This window comes from Ascaphus truei, chromosome 21 (genome assembly GCF_040206685.1).
Source record: "Ascaphus truei isolate aAscTru1 chromosome 21, aAscTru1.hap1, whole genome shotgun sequence".
Lineage (NCBI taxonomy): Eukaryota > Metazoa > Chordata > Amphibia > Anura > Ascaphidae > Ascaphus > Ascaphus truei.
In genome coordinates this window covers 9670291-9690733 of record NC_134503.1, presented here as the reverse complement: position 1 = coordinate 9690733, position 20443 = coordinate 9670291, and the positions used below count along the sequence as shown (strand labels likewise).

The following is a 20443-nucleotide window of genomic DNA, read 5'->3' as shown; positions in this document are numbered from 1 at the left end:
GAGAGAAGGGGTAGGAGACAGTGAGAGAGGAGAGGGGGAGGGCAGGCAGTGGGGAGACAGTGAGAGAGAGGGGGGGAGACAGTGAGAGAGGAGAGGGGGAGGGCAGGCAGTAGGGAGACAGTGAGAGAGAAGGGGTAGGAGACAGTGAGAGAGGAGAGGGGGAGGGCAGGCAGTAGGGAGACAGTGAGAGAGAAGGGGTAGGAGACAGTGAGAGAGGAGAGGGGGAGGGCAGGCAGTAGGGAGACAGTGAGAGAGAAGGGGTAGGAGACAGTGAGAGAGGAGAGGGGGAGAGCAGGCAGTAGGGAGACAGTGAGAGAGAGGGGGGGAGACAGTGAGAGAGGAGAGGGGGAGGGCAGGCAGTATAGGGAGACAGTGAGAGAGAAGGGGTAGGAGACAGTGAGAGGGAAGAGGGGGAGGAGAGGCAGTAGGGAGACAGTGAGAGAGAAGGGGTAGGAGACAGTGAGAGAAGAGAGGGGGAGGGGAGGCAGTAGGGAGACAGTGAGAGAGGAGGGGGGGAGACAGTGAGAGAGGAGGGGGGAGAATCAGCTTGCGTTCTTTTACACGGATCCCTGCAACTCCTCCTCCCACCGCCAATCCATTCCAGCCTCAGCTCTCTCCAGCTAGTTACATGTCAATTGCGCTGCGCGGTTGGGATCTGGGGAGACCTGGACATCAGCAGCTCTACAAATAACTTCTCTCTCCCGGGAAGAGGAGCAGCGATTTGGGAAGCGGACCCCCAGGCGCGCACCCAGCCGGACCCGGGCAGCTCCGCGTTCTTGCGCTTTGCATTTGGTGCGCCAGCTGCCACCCACATCACCCGGCAACACCCGAATTCATTGGGTGTGCCTAGAAGTGAGTGTGATCCAGCCTGCCTCACCCAGCCCATCCACCCCACCCACCCCCAAAAAAGAAGCATGTCTAAAAAGCGATCTGCTGTGTTGGGGGGCTGGGCGTTGCAGGGGGTCTTTGCCAGCACCATGCAGTCCAAAGCAAGTTGCCGGGCTGGCTCAGAATGAAGGGTTGGTGGAGTAAACCCAAGCAGAAATGTCGGTGCCTTTACTCAAGATTGGGGTTGTCCTGAGCACCATGGCGATGATCACCAACTGGATGTCCCAGACTCTGCCATCCCTGGTGGGGCTGAACACCACCAAGCTAACTGCAGCCAACGCTGGCTCCCTGGACAGGAGTACAGGAGTAAGTTGCTTTGCTTTCTCCTGGGCACTGTGTAGTATGAGATAATAATAATAATGATAATAATAATAGCATGTTCTTGTATAGCGCTGCTAGTTTTACGTAGCGCTTTACAAAGACATTTTGCACGCGCAGGTCTCTGCCCCGTGGAGCTTACAATCTATTTTTTTTTTTTTTTGTAGATAACCTACAATTATACAGGGACATTGTCAAATAATTCTTGTTTTATTTTATTTTGCACTATGGTTATATTTGATACAGGTTTCTCTTTAAAAAAAAAATTAATAATCAATACTTAGGTTAATAAAAAAAAATGTTTTGTAAATCATCCTATGCAGATATGGCTGAGGCCACTGGCCTGTTTGTAGATCAAATGACATTAAGCAGCTGACATATCTGATCACATCCATGATTTGTATTATGAAAACAGGACATGCTTGCTTCGTATATGTTAAGTACAGTTTTTCGGTGGCAAAGCCCGCCTTACTTTCCATTCATTGTGTGTATTTAAATGTTTGTGGGTCAACCAAATCCTCAATGAATTCTCATTACATTAGGTTGTCAGGTAGGGGCTATTGAAAGGAGAGCTCCTGTCTGCATTTGCATAGCAGTGAGAAAGGAATGCCACCCTCAGAAGGGCATAGGAAGGATGCAGGTGGAAGGGAATTCTATGCTGGGGAAATAAAATAAACTGAACAAATGGCTAGTCTCTTCTTCCTAACCTTCTGTTGCCTTTAAATAGAAATTTGACTGAACATATATTGTTTTTAAAGGCAGAAAACAGTTTAACTGATACATACAGTATCAACCTGTTAGATAGCTAGATAAGTGTGTGTGTGTGTGTGTGTGTGTGTGTGTGTGTGTGTGTGTGTGTGTGTGTGTGTGTGTGTGTGTGTGTGTACATATATATATAATTTTGTATAGATCTGCAGCAATGAGAACACTTATACCTATGCATTTGGGTCAAAATACGGTAAGATATAGCACAGCTAAATGTTCGGAATTCAATTGTTAATGGTACAAGCTCCTGTCTAAACTCCTTCTGCTGTGTCTAGAAAGTGAAATAAAGGCACGTGATTTTATTGGAGTATTGCAGGAAAAAAAGACAGTGACCATCAGATTCATTAATTCACTTTCATCGCTTTGTTAATGCAATTGAATGTGATCGTATGGTTCCTTTCCGAACACAGAATATTCGTGGCTGGAGTGTTCAGAAGGTATTTGTAAGATCTGTTGTGTGGGAATCTGTTCAGTTGCATGTACACAGACTTTTTAGGCAACTATTACATGTAAAGACGTATACCATCAAACCAAAACCAATCCCTATGCTTGCATAGGCAAAGTATACTGCAGAATATGTGTTACAACCCCAACAGGCCGTAGATGATATATCAGTTGTATCATACCAAACTATAAAACGCATTGATCAGGTGCAATGTGGACCAGACATGTTTCTCCCAGGGATGAGTGTATCTCTGTATACTGGCCTAACATGAAGGCGGCAAAGATGCTTAAGTGATGCTGATGATTCTGATTAATTACTCCTAGGGCTGGATCTTAAATACAAAAAGAGAAAACATCTTAAACGTAAATGTGCCTTCGAGTCTGCTCCTTTTCCGATGCTCTTAGCATTTGAGGACTTGCAAGCAATTTGGCCTCGAGCCACCGAGATTGGGTTGCTAAACTCTTTTAAACGTGTCCTTTGAGGTCAGAATGCATTCAGCCCACGTATCTGTGTTTGACATTTTCGTTTTAATCCTTTCACTGCTGATGAGTCAAAGCCAGCGCAGGCCCCTCCAGCACCAAAATGTTTAAAACCGGTGACCTATTTAAAACCTCTGTTCTGGTTAAAAAGGAGGTTTAAAAAAAAAAGAACAAAATCGGCTTTATATAATGTCATGACTGCAGTGTTTTTGCTATGTAACAAATAAGAGCTTTCTACCCATTCGCTTTGTAAGGCCCAGGAAAACGTTCCTAGGCTCTATGCACTATTCAATCGTGAAAGGTTGACTGAAATATGGAAACGAATGAGTTGGCGTTCCCTTTCCGTGCCTCCAGTTCAGCAGTTTGTGCCATGATATCACACTGTAGTCCGTGGCTGCCAGCCCTGCCCATATTCACTTCTCATATCCCTTATTGTATGCCTGTTATCTTTTCCAACACTGACTAAATTTGCGTTTCATTAAAACGCTTCTATGTTTCTGCTCTCTTTAAACATTTCTGAGGACAACCTGTGTCATGTGAGTGGCACATACATGTCACATTTAGACATGCTCAGAAGTGTTACAATATTATTGCTATCCACTTAAAATTAGCACAGAACCCCATTAGATCCAGTGATCAGAAAGAGCGTAGGTGTTAGCACTCCCAGATGTTCGATGAGAATGCCACTTGCAGTAGGTACTATTCCAAACCTTTTATTCTGATATAACAACATAGTCAAATAGTCATTTTCAGCACCTAATGTTTGTATAACAAATTATTCCTTCACATTAAAATCTCAATTTACATTGAAAATAATGATATTACTGTGATTTCTGTTTTGTCAAGGGCCTGCAATCCATGCTTTTATTTCTATTAACATTTATACATGTTATACACCTTTGGTCAGTGACGTGTTTGTTCGTTTCTTTGTTGCCTTAATATATGTTTGTTTCCCATCTCATATTCTCAGGTGTTGCCAACCAACCCGGAGGAAAGCTGGCAGGTGTACAGTTCTGCACAGGACAGTGAGGGCCGATGTATATGCACAGTGGTGGCACCACAACAGACAATGTGTTCGCGAGATGCCAGGACAAAGCAGCTCAGGCAGCTACTAGAAAAGGTACATCATGTTTACCACTTCCAGCTGCATTCCTTAGTGCAGGGGTGGCCAACTCCAGTCCTCAACGGCCACCAATGGGTCCTGTTTTAAGGTTTTATCCCTGCTGCAGCATAGGTCGCTCAGTTAAAGACTGAACCACTGATTGAGCTACCTGTGCTGAAGCAGGGGCTGATGTAGACACCTGTGCTGAAGCAGGGATATCCTTAAAACCTGTCCTGTTAGTGACGGCCCTTGAGGACTGGAGTTGAGCTCCCCCGCCTTAGAGCTTCTATTGGAGTGAACATTATCCCTCTGCAAATCCTTTGTAGAACAACTGTCATTTTTTTATGTTTTCTTAAAACATTGAGTTTGTGTATAAAAAAAAATGTGTATTGCAAAGTAAAGCTTCTAAAATCTCTTGTGTATTGTTGGTTTTACCTGCGCTTGGGTGCATGCACTTCAAATCTGCATATAAAGGCTAGCTTAAATATTCGCTCCAATTACTAGTGGACGGGCTAATGCTAAGTGCTGAAGACACTCCAGTCTCTTATTGAATGTGTTGTGCTGTGTGCAGCTCTGCTCTTAGAACTGTGATGAAAGTGATCCCCAGTGTAACATGTGACAAAATGTCTCATTGATGTAAGCTCTGCCACTATTGATGGCGACTGCTATTGACTGATTGTGAAGAACCATTCAAAGTAAAATGTAAACATTTTCTTACCAACCCACTGGGCTACCAAAACTCAATGACTTTTTTTTATACCTGCTTTGATAACCAGGAAATTGGGTGTCAATTAATCACTTTTCTGTCACATTCAATATAATAACAGCTTATGGTGCATTAATATATATAGATCACGCCCATCAATTTTTCTTTTCGATTTATAAACATAATAAATCATACATCTGGGGGGGGGGGAATGAAATGAACATATTTGCTATAATCACAAAACCATTGTATACATATTTACACATTAAGCATTGTAGATTACAGGTGCCTATTCCATGGAATTAAAGGGGTGCACAATGCCAGTCCTCAAGCCGCCCCCAACAAGTCAGGTTTTCAGGATAGCCCAGCTTCAGCACAGGTGGCTCAATCGGTCCCTGCTTCAGCACAGGTGGCTCAATCAGGGGCTCAGCCTTTGACGGAGCCCGATTGAGCGACCTGTGCTGAAGCTGGGATGTCCTGAAGCGCTGACCTGTTGGGGTAGGCTTGGGAACTGGAGTTGAGCATCCCTATCTTAATCATTAGAGAACATCTAGATAGTAGTCATGGGGTGACCTGATTAAACCTAGTACAGAAGTATATGGGATGTCAGTTAAGTGTAGACAAAAGGGCAAAGTTGCAAATGCCACTTCTATCCAGTTAAGTTTAAAAGGAATCTTGGCAGGTGGGTAGCAAAGACCTGCTTGGTACAGAAGTAACAAATTACTATGTAATATTATTTAATAAAGCCTATCCCGATACACTTTGACTTTAGTGGCTAAAGATCAGGAGTTGCTAGCCATTATGTATTTGGATTCATCAAGTCATCCAGGGGAACCATTTTTCTTTTCTAGGTGCAAAATATGTCCCAGTCAATAGAAGTATTGGATAGGCGAACTCAGAGGGACCTGCAGTACGTAGAGAGGATGGAAAACCAAATGAAGGGCCTGGAATCGAAGTTTAAACAGGTGGAAGAAAATCACAGACAGCACCAGGCCAGGCAGTTTAAGGTATGTATGTATTTGCAATGGCTTTACCTTTTATCTCCCCCCCCCCCCAACCCCCCCAAAAGCAAACATCACCTCTGTGTTTACCTATGAATGCCCTTATAAATATGCTGAATTGGAGGAAATAGGGAAATAGTGGGGGCCGGTTTCCCTGGTGCAAAACAAGACCAGAGTTGTAGAAAAACAAGGATTTTTTCCCTTGATACATTGGATGCTACTTTTTGAAGCATCAGTGATGCGCCAGGTAAATTGTACATAACCCTCAGTGCATTGTAAATGTGGACAGGCCAGTCTGGAGCGCCACAGTGGAACCCATGTACAGTGATGTTCTATTGTAGGGAGGCTCAACAACTCCAGTCCTCAAGCCCCCGCAGCAGGTGTTCCCAATATCCCAGCTTCAGCACAGGTGGCTCAATCAGAGGCTTAGACAAAGAGCCTCTGATTGAGTCACCTGTGCTGAAGCAGGGACTGCTTGAGCCACCTGTGCTGAAGCTGGGATATTGTAAGAACCTGACCTGCTGAGGGGGCTTGAGGACTGGAGTTGAGCCTCCCTGTTCTTGGGTAGGGTTTCTTCTAGGTATGTCAGGGTTTAGAAACAGCAAACCAATCTACACAATACAGTACCTTAAATCATGTGTAGAAATAAGAATGACCTGTATTAAAAAGGTAACCTCTCAGAATATTTTAATTTCCTTTATAAATATCGTTCCAAAACAAAGGATGTGTTAAGGTTTGTAGTATTTTTTTCCCCACATATTCGCATATAAATCCTAAAAGGGAACAGATGTGTTTATAGGTAAGACTAATGGGAAAGACACATATATGTATTTCAGTTAGGGACATGAATTTGCCAGTATTGTCCAACGTCAACTGATACCAAGCAGTCATGTGACCTTCAAAGTAAGAACTGGAGCATACTGCGACCTTGTAATCCAGATAGATCAGCACAACCTAACATACTGTGCGCTGAAGGTTCTCACAGCATATTGCATCCGGAGTCACAGTGTGTAGTCACCTTAGTACCTTTAGTACTGGTGAACATATAATTCATTGTATCCCGACCCAACTAGTCATTTTAAACCACTCGGCGATCAGAGAGAAAGCACTAGAGGTTCCTCCAACACAAAGATTTGCAGGTTGGGGATTCATTCAATTTAGAACATTATTGTAAATGGGTTCCATCGTTATATATTTATTTATGGTCTCCCTTCTTCCTCCCAGGGGTCTTCTGGTAATGTTGGCATGATATAGGATGACTAGCTCAGGAATCTAGATGTGAAATATCCCTTATAGCAATAATAGCCACATCCCACTACAGTAGTAGGACAATTTCCTTACGGTGACTCAATTCTTTGCAGGGATATAAAAGCTGATGGAGAAGTAGATTATAAAGGGACTAAAGGTGCATCACTTTAGGAGAAACACACCCACTTCGAAAAATAAATGTGCCGTATTACAAAGCAATACTACTGTAATTCGCACGGCATACTTGCGACTGGCTAAAGCGAAAAACGCAAAGAACCGAGTTCGGTGGTCATCAATGCGCGATGCGCGGTATCACTCCCGATATGGCGGTGTCTGCCGTTGACTTGAATAACAGTTATTGCAAGATCTGCTGCAATATCGACCTTTGATGACCAGAAAAACAAAATTCATTGAGGTTTTCGATACATTGGAAGTAGCGGCCTCCATAATGGCCCTATATCTGTTGTTGGGGGTTAATTGGCTTCAAATTCTCCCCACTCCTGAAACTCCCAAAGCCACATACGAATGATCGGATAGAGCAATCAGGAGTGGAAGGAGCCCTAGATCCGACAGCTTATTTGGCAGCTATAGCCCGATGAGGAGAGGAGAGCAGAGAGTGCATACATTGGTAGAAACCAAGCATGACGCTTGTTAATTAGAGACAAATGGATGTAAACATGGTTAGCTTGACTACATCAACAAGCTTTCCAAATTGCATTTCTTTTTCCTAATAGGGAGAGTAGGAGGCAGAATAAAGGCAGTTTAATGAATATAATTGTAATCGTTAAAGTAGAAGGGTTTTTTTGTGAGTTGTTTTTATGGAATTGCACTGTAAACTCATCCAAGTCTGGAAGACAAATGAATCTAGTTCCGTTTCTCTCTTTTCATGTCTTTGTAAAAAGTACAAGTGCTACAAACTTTTGAATGCTTTTGCGAGAGGCAAAAGTAACAGGCTAGAAGAGGTATTTGGTTCAATAAAGGGTAGATAAGTAAATTCTGCAACCCGAAATCTACAGTACTCATTAAATATACCATGCATAGAAAGCATGTTTAAGACCCTTTTTTTTTCTAAATAAAAAGCCATTATTTTGTGGGTCATGCTGCCGATTAGGGAGTGTATTTCCTGGCATTTTAGGACTTTTAAGACTTTTTTTAACACTGTTTTAAGAACAATCAATGGCTATAAAAAACCAAGCTCAAGGGATCTGAAGAGGCAATCCAAGCAGGCGATTTTTTTTTTTTTTTTTGCAAAGTTTAAGTTTTTTTGTATATAGCATTGGGGGGTCTCCCAAGCTGAACCTCATTCATTTCAGCTCCAGAGACGCCCTGCTGCCGGAGATATGTACCTCCATAGTAGGCGCCGGTAGCCGTCAGGGATCACGTAATGGGTATTGTACAAAGCTCCCGCGCTCTGCAGGCCAATAAGAAGCCATGACGTCATCAGTGCGGCTTCCTATTGGCCCATGTGACAGGGGAGCTTTAAACTTTAAAGCCCAGCCAGAGCGGCTACCGGCACCTACTACGGAGGTAAGTACCTCTGTAAACAGCAGGTCCCCAAAGCTGAAATTAATAGAGTTCAGCTCCTGAGACCCCCTGCTTCAATCCTAAGGGGGGGAAAACTTCACACACAAAAAAAAAATCAATATCTTAGATTGTTGTTCCTTTAATGTTTTGTTTTATACTCTCATTAGAAAAATAGGCAAATGTCAGAGCAGTCGGTAAGAAATCATACATCCAGTTTGACCATTCACACATGCAAGCACTTAAACGTATAATATACCTCCCTCCAGGGCTCACGTTTACAGAGAGACTGCTGCCTGTTGATTATGGTTGGTTTCATTTAAAAATTGTCCCTCTCCGTTTATTCACACCATTAAGTATGCAAAACAGGGTGGACACAGCACAATTTGTTCTGCATTATTAGGTTTAAGAAAGAGCGCATGTGGATTCAACTATTTACTATTTTATTTAAGGCACTGACAAGGGAAACTAGCTCAAACGCAGACCTTGGTGTTCACCAAGCTGTATCTTATCATTAATAGAATCAGCAGGTTTGTACACAGCCTTGTGGGTGCACACCAGAGTAAGACATTTGTACACGAGACTTTGTGTTCAACCCCTTCAATATACACATTTATGCTGGGTTCCATTGGACAATCACTCAATAAGAGACCCAGAAAGTAATGACAAAATATAATTATGCTCAATTTTTTACATACACAAAATATTTGAAAATATTAGGCAAAATGGAGCAGTTGTGGACAGCCAAAAAATGCAAATTACAAAGAGATGCAAGAGAAAATAGCAATACTCGCTTAAAAATACATGTAGACAAAAACAGGACAGGAAAAGTGTTCTTGTATCGTAGGATAACGTAACAAAAATCTTGATCAGAAGTAAAATGAGAGAAATACACTGCTATAATCTTACAGAAAAACAAGTAAAGGGGGAAATGTTTTGGGAGTAAGCCCTTCTTCAATCTTTTCCTACCAGTTGAAAGCGACTGTAGCACTTCCCTTAAAAAAATGAATAAATTAGCTCTTTTTTGATACAGCAAAATTAAAAATGTACAGAAGATACAGCTATCAGCTAGCTCCAAAAATCCTCGCAGCCCTGTAACTGCTACTCAAGATATTTCTACACGAGTTTGTGTTCAACCCCTTCAATATCTTACACACCCATTAATAAGACAATGTTGGAACGAGTAGTGTTCTCACAGTACAATAATACTTTTAAACCTTTTATAAAACTGGAGCTTTGTGTTGGAAGGGCTCAAAAGTATGGAAAGTGCTCAGTATTGCGATGTACAGCAAGGAATTTGCAGTGTTGACTTCAATCTTGGCCGGATCAAAATGACGGAGTTATTTAGCTAATCTGGCTTCAAGTGCACTTGTAAATATGAAGTTGGGTCTCGCCAACGTGCAGGAAGGAGGTAGAACTATTTCTTTTTTGCACTTCAGCTGAGGGTTAAAGAGGATAATGTGAAGATGCTACATAATCTGCTACTTAATACAGTAAGTAAAAAGTGGAGAAGGCGATAAAAGGTTCGCCCTGCTCGGCAATGAAGGAGTTAATTGAACAATGCCTAGGATGAGAGAAGTGCTATCAAAATAGTCAACACTAAAATAAAGTCAGGTTTTGGTTTTCTAGCACCAGGGTCAGTTCCCGCCTTTTAATTGATCCCAATGGGAGGGGAAGGTGTACTAGTGCAAACTTTCCCGGTGGCTTGGAACAGGGTTATCAATAGGATGGCTGCAGAGCTGGCAGATGCAGTACTGACAAACCAGAAGATTAATAGTGCACTTTCTTTAGAAATAAAACACTTGAGGGATAATGGATTCTTAATAAATAATAAAAGAAATGTTAGATTGCTTTGTTACACGGGGATCCTATAGGGCCCAACTGCAAACACCACGTTCTGATTTACGTGTAGTTACAGACTTCTGGAAGGGAGAAGTTGTGGCCCTGACAAGGCAAAATAACGTGTGTGTGTGTGTCTGTATGTATATATATATGTATCTGTGTGTATATATATATATATATATATATATATATATTTGTATGTATGTGTATATATATATATATGTATATACAGTATATATGTATATATATGTATATATATATTATATAATATATATACACATACATATATATATATATATATTATATATATACACACATACACACACACACACACACACACACACACAGACATTACTACCCAACTCCCAAAAATAATGCAATACATTCAATAGCACTTCTATTATAAAAGTCGCAGTAAAGTCTGCTACGTGTGTGTGTGTGTGTGTGTGTATCCACACACACACATACACACATACATACATATATATACCTGTGTGTATGTATGTGCATATATATATATATATGCAGTGGTTGACAAATCACCAAAAAATCTACTCGCCACACAAAAAAATCTACTCGCCACCTAGTACCAAACGTGTGCTGCTTGGGCCAATATTTACTCGCCCGGGGGTTAAATCCACTCGCCCGGGGTGAGCAAATGTATAGGTTTGTCGAACACTGTATATATATATATATATATATATATATATATATATATATATATATATATATATATATATATATATATATATATATATATATATACACACATACACACACACACAGGATTGCCCTTACCTAAAATAACTGCCCTCCTTAAATTTACTTGATTATCAAACCAGCAAATGAGTCTGCAATGCAATTTAAAACAAAAATAAATGCTGCTGTGAGCCTTATAACAGCGATCACAGCACTGTGTTTCTGCTAAGCGCGGCTAGCGTCCGTCCTATGGTCTGAAGAGTATTTGTTTATGAATGGCTATATCTGTTAAGGCAGATTAGTGCACAAGCTCTTCAACAGTATTTCATTTTCTTGCTTACAGGGCTAACTTAACTTGCAGTGACTGAAGAGGCAGTTTACTCCCATGTTACCATGAAAGAGAGAGACAGAGCATTTTGGGCACCAAATCATACTTTTTTTTTTTTTTTTTTTTAATTTTTATTCGCCCAATTAGCGCTATATCACTAAGGAACCTTGAACCCGTTGAACTCAAATCTTCCTTTGCATGCGAATGTAGCTGCATTTCATGAAGAATTTTTTTAACCCGTTGTCAATGCATATATTCTTTTTTTTTTTTTTTTTTTAAAGAAAAGAAATCTTTGTGTATGTGTTTTAAAGCATGTAACCATAAGATGTTGCATTTGAAAAAAAAATAAAATAAATGACTAATAAAGGCCTTTCCCAAATATGTTGTATTGCAGACTGTTTAATATGGTATTTCTAACACCTCCATTGGACCACGATGGGTTTTTGAGGGGGGTTTTAACACAGTCGCTCTCGCGTAAAAAAAAAAACCTCAGGCAGGCACAAGGCGAGGTGTGGCCGAATTTTGCATGCATGGCACTGAACCCAGCTTATTTTAACCTTGCAGGCAATAAAAGCGAAAATGGAGGAACTTAGGCCTCTGATACCAGTGTTGGAAGAGTACAAAGCCGATGCCAAATTGGTATTGCAGTTTAAAGAGGAGGTCCAGAACCTGACGTCAGTTCTAAACGAGCTTCAGGAGGAGATTGGAGCCTATGACTACGAAGAACTTCAAAGCAGAGTGTCAAATCTTGAAGAAAGGCTCCGTGCATGCATGCAAAAATTAGGTAGGCTCAGAACAACTCTAATGGCACTAGCATCATCAAACACCCATGGTACATGTACAGTAGTCAGCCGCGCTGAAACAGGCAGCTCCTTCAGACCTGCAGTAGATGTCTTCAGATGTTTACACTAATGATGTTAGAGTTGTCAGCCTAGCATTACTTGGCAGTGCAGTGCTGACTCTTCATACAGCGAAGGGCTTATCTGCTCATATAAAGCCAGCCAAAATGTAATGTTCTGGAAAGGACAACACCTTTGCCATTAGGTTAGCTACACTCAAAAGCAATGTGGATCAAAGTACAAGTAGCCCCACTGACCCTAAACTCATGCTATTTAAGTAATTTTTTTAACTTAAAGGATATTTAATCAAGCAACATTATTCTAGCCTTTTTGAGGGCTATTGGTACATTAATACATTCCTATAATCAACAATCATTGTTCACTAGGACTGAATTGGACTACTTCATAAACATATTTGCAAATGTAACATGTGTCATTGACTGTTAGGTTTCACAGTGTTTGCAATATGCCACATTTTAACATGACGAAATGGAAATTCTTGCTGACAATCCTGTATATCGCAGTATATAACAGCACTGTGACCACCTACACAGGTCATCGTTATCAAGAGCCACACAGTTAGCCAAAGTGGAAAGAAATGCAAAAACAATCAGTAGATAAAAGCCAACAACTCAGATCTACTGTATGTAGGATTTGGGGGGAGGGGGATGCTATTTTTAATACGTAAACAGATGGCCATGCAAATAACAGGATGTACCACTATATATTTAGTAAAAAAAGACACAGTAAGTGCCAGCATTGGACTACTTTAATGATACAGAATGTTATGCACTACCATGTACTATTTATATGTACTATTTTGGGCACAAACAAATAGAAAAAAACATGCATGCAAATCATCTTAGCCACATTAAATGCTTTAAGCATGATATATTAAAGGGTTTATAAATATGGATTTAACCTATAGTCTGCTACTAAAATATCTTCGCATGTCACACACGCACACACACACACACACAATAATCATTTCGAGACATTAACAACCTCACAGCCTGTGCTGTATGTATGTACCATATATATCTATTTATATATCATGCAGAGTGCACTCAGCGCTTTACAAGTGAGACCATACAATACAGGGAATTATAATACAATAAGGGCAACAACAAAATCAGACAGTAGGAAAAGAAATCCCTGCCCCGGAGAGCTTACAATCTATCCCCTGTTCGAGGTTTATCAAAATCTAGCAGTACACTCCAGGTGCAGCCATCATATTACATCATGGAAGTCAAGATGTAACCGTGCACACAGACACCTACATTTACTATGCTTCATCTTTAGCCAAGTATTAAATGAATATTCCCTAAAAGGTAGTGGGGCTGGAAAGGAGACACCTCATGCTCGGTTAGCTAAAGAAATTGCTATGCTTGCACAGCTAAATAGGAGGATGATATGGCATGGTAAAAAAACACAATCTGTTCTAAATGATGGGTATGTTGAGTGAGGACCATGCTTGTTTAGTTACCATATGGTGCATAGATTTGGGACAAATGAGAAACAGACGTCTTTGTTATTTCTAAGGCCTTGTTACATTGTGCGCTAGGTTTGAATTATGTTGATACAGCAGCACGTCCTGTCTTCCCTGTTTATTATTCAAGAATTTAAATTCTGCAAGCCCCTTGTATTTAATAAAAAGGATGAAAGATGGTCAATATAAATTACAAGCACCCACCACAATATTAAGTGGGCTTAGAAAACATTTTATTCCACTTTTGTTGTTTTTTTAAACAAAAAAGCAATTTATAATTTCCCCAATATTTGTTATCTTTGCACATATTGTATCCTGGTATGAAAGTATGAGGTATTGAGGCCCGGACATTTCAAAAGTCTGCTAAGCTTCAGCACGCTTTTACTCACATTTGTTTGAATGGTAGTAAAGGTAGGATAAAGCATAGCACTGTTTTGTTAATCTGGGCTTAAATACCCTCAAGGTTTCATCCCCCCAGGCATCAAAATCAAAGATTCTTGTCTGCCATATGATTCCAAGCAGAACAAGACAGCATTTTAAAACAAGGACGACCGCTTTTCTTTTGTCTATTACTTTAAAATGCCTGGTCTTTCGTTGACTCTGTTATGTCTTCATTCAAATTCAATTCAGACATACATAATTTACATGGCGTGCTGAAGGATTTAATCAATTCCAGTGTACATTATCTGATTTGTACTGGATTGCCCTAGCAAATGAGAAGGTTTATTCATACCCTAAGGTATAGTACTTTAAATAAAAATTAATGTGTTCTTCTCCTTTGCTAAAGAAAACATTTTGTTCTAATGAGATGTACTAGAACAGGTAGGTTATTCTTTGGGGTAGCTAATTCCAAGAAGAAAGTGGCTAAATATAAACTGTAGGGTCCAAAGTTTAATTCTTTGCCAAGCTACTGAATCATTTGCAAATCAGAGAAAACTATATATATATATATATACATACACACACACACACACACACACACACACACACACACACACACACACACACACACACACACACACACACACACACACACACACACATACAGTATAGACTTGTTATAAAATTATTTCAGCCATCACTCAATAGAGAAAGCTGATTCGCCATTGAAACTTTATACAAGTCCGGTTTCCCAATGTGCATAGTAAAAGAACAAATGGGATTATGAGGCCCGTTGTCAGCACAAATTTAGCAGACCCTGTGACCCAGCACCAGCTGGTCTCATGCTTATTGAATAGCACTTGCAATAGGCTTTGGAGGAGAGCACCAAATAAAGATATCTTTATAGTCACAAGGCCCGTTGTAAACCAGAATACTTTGCCAGCAACTGAACATGGAACATAAGAGCAAATTGCATATGCATTGTTGCCCCCTCCAGCTCTCCGGAAGGAGCAAGTTAAATTACCCTTGACCCATTCAATGTTTTGGAGTCATATGCTGGTTATTACATTTTCAAACAAATCAGTTTGGTGTTTACCCATTTAGTCACGGAGATGGACTGTGGTCGTTAATCTGGCAAACGTGTGCATAAATTGTATGTGAACAAGTACAATACAGGACTCTATCGGAAGGGATTTTGGTGAACCTGATAAGGTTAAGCGAGTTATTAATTAAATATGTGTGGTGACATTTGAATCGGCCTAAACCAGCACGATGACAGCGGAGAGATGCAGAGCATCAACAACAAACGATTCAGAAAGAATACAGGTATGATGGGTATTGCACTAGATCTTTGGTCATAGAACATCATGCATGTAATACTGTAAGTGGACACTGTCATGCTCCCTTTCCATAGGACAGGACGTCACACAATGGCTTCTATGATTTTACTATTAATATGTGTCTGACCTCCTGGTTATGTGAAACATGGCTTCCTGTGCTCATGCCAAACAGCAAGTTTATTTATTTTTGTCATTTAATGTACTGTACAAATAATAGCATGAAACACAAGACCACAGTGACATAAATGATCCATATTCCCTGGCAGAAGTATTTGTCTTTGAAGGAAAAGACAGACCAATTAGTATGATTTTAACAGTTGATATTCAACGCTGATGCATCGTTTTATGTCTATTTCATGGTCCATCATAGTCTGCCTTCATTAAGCAACTTGTTTAAACCTCTACCCTGCCAAAGGAGTATTGAAAGCACTATCTGTAAATCTGAGCGATGGTTGAGACACCCCCTTACTACCAATTTAAATATGCCATATTTTGTCAGTGCTAGCTGATGTTCTTTTAGGTTTAATCTAATGACATTTCCTACCATTTTAACATGTTATAGTCCATCTGTAATCAAGTTAAAGTTAACTTTATTCTTTGATGGGTTGGTGTGCTTGAGAACAGATGCTTGCACCAGTGCACTTGTTTACAAATTCCCATCACCGTTCATTGGTATCCTTAACGGAATGCTAGAAATGCCAATAATGCATTGCACTGTCACAAGCCAACATAGCATTCATTGGAAAAACGACTTTTACATGCAATGAACAGATTGGAGTGTTACAAGCACCACTGGCAAACAAGATCAATGTTGTATAGCATAAGCAGCTGTAACACCTGTTTCTGGGCAGTGTTCAGCTACACAGCTGTAGGAGAGCAGCTTCCAACCACTTTCCAGCAATTTGCTTTTGGAACATCCAGCAGCTAAGAGTTTGCAGTCTGAATTTTGCTCTTGGAAGGGATTAGAGCTGGCATTGCAACCCCAATCCATTGATAAATCAATACATTAATAGGCAATGTGGTATGAGTATCATCACTCATACTCAAGCCAAGGTGTGAATCATTAATTAAGGCAGTGCACTTAGAATATATTTCAAGGAAAAGCTCAATGCAACCCCAGAATGCACATTGAGAACTGCTAGCTGAAGAAACGTTTTCAAGTTTTAGCAAAATATATCGCAGCCATATCACTTACAGAAGACAGATTTTGCATATTGCACGTGGCTTGATACTTCCATTAGATCTGTAAAAAATGAATTACCCCTATTTATAGAAAATGCAGCTAAAATAGAACATACGCAAATCTAAATATTTGCTCTTTATTTCTCTTATATGCATAGAGATGGAAAATAAATAATTATTATGTTAATAATAAAACCACTTCTATTTGTATTCACAGAGGAGATAAACTGTCTCACTTAAGTACACAAGTAGCCAGAGGCATTTTAAGTCTATTCTCCCCTAATTGTGAGTGCTAGCTACTAATTGGTGAACTTCTAATCCCATCACTCTTTTACTGACCTGCTGAAAATAGCCAAGGCACTAACTATTCAGAGGTGAACAAAAACTCTGAGAATTCTCTTCGGTAACATAGCAGGAGCACCTCCTATATGTGTACAGTATGAACTCCCTCTCTCAGTGGTAGAAGGGAGGAAAAGAATGTATTATGGACCACCATCTGCTCAGACCAAAACATTAGTCCCCACTCTTCTAATTCATGTAGATTTATGCAGAACCATAGAATGTGCTGGACGTTTTGCTTGGTATTGTACATCTTTGAGACCTGATGATGGCTTTTGGCCTTTTTCCCTTTGGCAACCAGATTATATGATGTTTGAGGTGTGATACTGACCCAGTACTGAAGAAGTCTCCAGTCCACACACTTCCTTTCATTATCATTGCCCTGTTTTGCAGCTTGTGGCAAACTCACAGGGATCAGTGACCCAGTCACTATAAAGGTATCTGGTTCCAGGTTTGGTTCATGGATGACAGACCCACTGGCTTCAGAAGGGGACAGCAGGGTAAGTCACATTTATTTGCTTGGAAAGACAATATTGCATTAGGTGCTTGCCCTCATTTCATCACCCCATATTACCCCTTTTGTTGCGGAGTGTAAAATGAATTTGCCAGTTCAAACAAATAAGGAAAGGAACATTAAGAACCATTTAACATTTTTTGTTTTGAGCAGAGGGTGGGCTGCTTCCATTTTCCATCGGAATGTGAATTAAAGGTTTTGCAGTGCATATATATATATATTTAAATTATTTTTTACTTGCAATTCTTTTGCTTTTTGAAACACACCAGCAGTAACTAGACTTGTCATAAAGGGAGGGGAGGGGCATTTTACTCGTCCCATTTCTATGTCATAGAACAGAAGGTATACAATCATTGTAAGCATTGACCTAAATCATGGATAAACTGTGTCCCCAGCTGGACACATGATTGGAGATAGACCAAGGCAAAGCACTGGCAAAGTGTGATCATCATCAGTTTAACCCGACTACCACAGTTCACAAAATAGATCTTGATGGATAGTGGTTAGGTAAATACTTGCATGTTTCCCCATGGCACTTAATTCAGGTATTTTTCCCACAGGTTTGGTATATGGATGGCTACCACAATAATCGTTTTGTCCGGGAGTACAAGTCCATGGAAGATTTCATGAACACTGACAACTTTACCTCTCATCGCCTCCCACATCCATGGTCTGGAACGGGACAGGTTGTATATAATGGTTCAATATATTTCAACAAATTCCAAAGCCACATTATCATCAGGTTTGACTTGAAATCAGAAACAATACTGAAGACACGCAGCTTGGACTCAGCTGGCTACACCAACGTCTACCACTACGCTTGGGGGGGTCAGTCAGATATTGACATCATGGTGGATGAAAATGGGTTGTGGGTTGTCTATGCCACCAATCAAAATGCTGGCAACATAGTCATCAGCAAGTTGGACCCCAATACTCTACAGATCCTCAAGACCTGGAACACAGGCTACCCAAAGCGAAGTGCTGGTGAGGCCTTTATGATCTGTGGGACTCTCTATGTCACCAACGGTTATTCAGGTGGAACCAAAGTGCACTATGCTTATCAGACCAACACATCCAACTACGAGTATATTGACATCCCTTTCCAAAACAAATACTCACACATCTCCATGTTGGACTACAACCCAAAAGACAGGGCCCTGTATGCTTGGAACAACGGGCACCAAGTACTCTACAATGTCACCCTTTTCCACGTCATCAGGTCTGACGAGTTGTAGCCAGGCCTATCACCTACGAACTGACCAAAGGAGTAGGATGAAAGTAACTCGGCTAAGTGGAGAAGTAGGAAAACGGCTGCCAAAATTCAACCGTCCCTGTGATGGGTCAGACATGATTGGATGGAATTTACTCCCTCTGAAAATTATAACCCACAGACCTTGGGGACATCACAATTTTCAGCAACACCTAATAATTAAACTCCAGCTGCACTTATGATCCCCCCAAAAAATAAATATATGTCTTAAAACAAACAAGATAAAATACTAAGTATATAAGGCAGTGACTGTTGAAAATAACTTGTTATGGACAATATCCTGTGTAAAAAATGTAGGGTTTTAGTGGATGGGGAACTATGACTGGTAAAGGAGGGGGGACGACAATGTTTTCTGGTGATTGCAGAAGGAAGGAGATCAAAATAGCTGATCCCAGAGCTGAGCCAAATGTCTGGTAACATTAATCCGTACAGTGATTTTAAATGTAGAAGAGAGATTGTTTTTATCTAGAATAAACCACGCTAAGGCTCCCAAAGTTCTCTTTCTACTGAAACTGTGTCTTAGTGATCGCTTAAACATGATGGTTTCAAGTAGGTATTCTGGCTATGAACAGTAGTTGTCCATATTGTTTAAACTTATGTATTCAGAAAATATCATGTATAATGTCTGTTGTAACCAGAGGTATTCAATTGTATTTGTCTGTTCACGCAATGAATGTTGTTCAATTTGAAGTAGTTTGGATTTATTAATAACCATGAATTTGTTTCTGTAAAAAAAATTATTATATATATATATATATTAGATATATATATATGGATATATAAAGCAGTGTTAACCCTTCATTAGTACATTGCTGATAGGGCCTGAAATGTATTTGTTACTATAGGTCCTTAGCAGAAAAGAGGCTGTATGCAGGTAGTGTAATACACGATGAGCATTTAAAATAAAAACTATTCTGTATACTGTAACAAAGAAGGGCGGAGAGCTGTGTTGGTCCTTTCTTCCACGTAGTAACAAAGGAGAGAGAGGGGAGAGGGGGGTATGCTACCTTTTATTTGGACCAACAAGTAGTTGATTTGTTACAAGCTTTCCAGCCTCTCAGTGTCCTTCATCGGGTAACCCTGAGAGGTTGGAAAGCTTGTAACATATAAACGACTTGTTGGTCCAATAAAAAGGTATCATACCCCCCCTCTCCCTCCTTTGTATACTGTAACAGTAACTTGTTAGCAGTGCAAATTGATAAGGAAACTAGCTTTGTGTGTAGCTTCCCCCTACTCCCTATAATTAATGTAAATGTACATCAGGATTAGAACCCTTTCTTTTTTTTCTTTTTTTAATTCAATCAAATCAAGGGGGATGGGGGGAGAAACCTTTGGACTGTCCGTAGCTATCTAAGGAACAATAAAAGAAAATAAATATTAGGAGAAATGCATTTCTTTTTTTTTTTTGTATCTTGTTTTATTGAGACAAAAAAGAGAGCTCAAAATGAAAATCTAGGGGTCTGTGTGCAGTGGCACCATATTCCGTGGGAAATAAAGGCACTATGTGTGAGGAGGAGGGTTATCCTTTATCCCGTGCTGCCAGTGATAGGGTTAAAGTGCAGTCACACTTAGCTAGCCTAAGGCTGCGCTTATGCGATGCGACCGATGTCATCTCCCGTCGCCATTGCGAAAGTTTTTTATTTTAAGTTTAGGCGACATCGCTGGCTACAAGGCCAGCGACTTAAGAAAAGGGGGAGGGCAGAGGCACGGAGAAACTCCTGATTGGCCGCAAGGGGAGTCCATCGCC

The 20443-nt window shown here is 40.4% G+C and overlaps 1 protein-coding gene across 2 annotated transcripts in view; it reads left to right on the top strand.

The window, feature by feature from the left end:
* The window catches only part of OLFM1 (olfactomedin 1), a 42616-nt gene extending 22533 nt beyond the window's left edge, over positions 1–20083 (top strand). Inside the window, exons 1-6 of one of the 2 annotated variants that reach the window (XM_075578915.1) lie at positions 559–1194; positions 3866–4015; positions 5555–5710; positions 11907–12126; positions 17306–17412; positions 17987–20083. In XM_075578915.1, the coding sequence (XP_075435030.1) occupies positions 1045–1194; positions 3866–4015; positions 5555–5710; positions 11907–12126; positions 17306–17412; positions 17987–18661 (1458 nt within the window). In that variant the 5' untranslated portion in view covers positions 559–1044 and the 3' untranslated portion in view covers positions 18662–20083. Of the gene's footprint in view, positions 1–558; positions 1195–3865; positions 4016–5554; positions 5711–11906; positions 12127–17305; positions 17413–17986 lie in introns of those variants that run through there. The other variant, XM_075578916.1, reaches the window with a different exon arrangement.
* Positions 20084–20443: the final 360 nt, after the last annotated feature.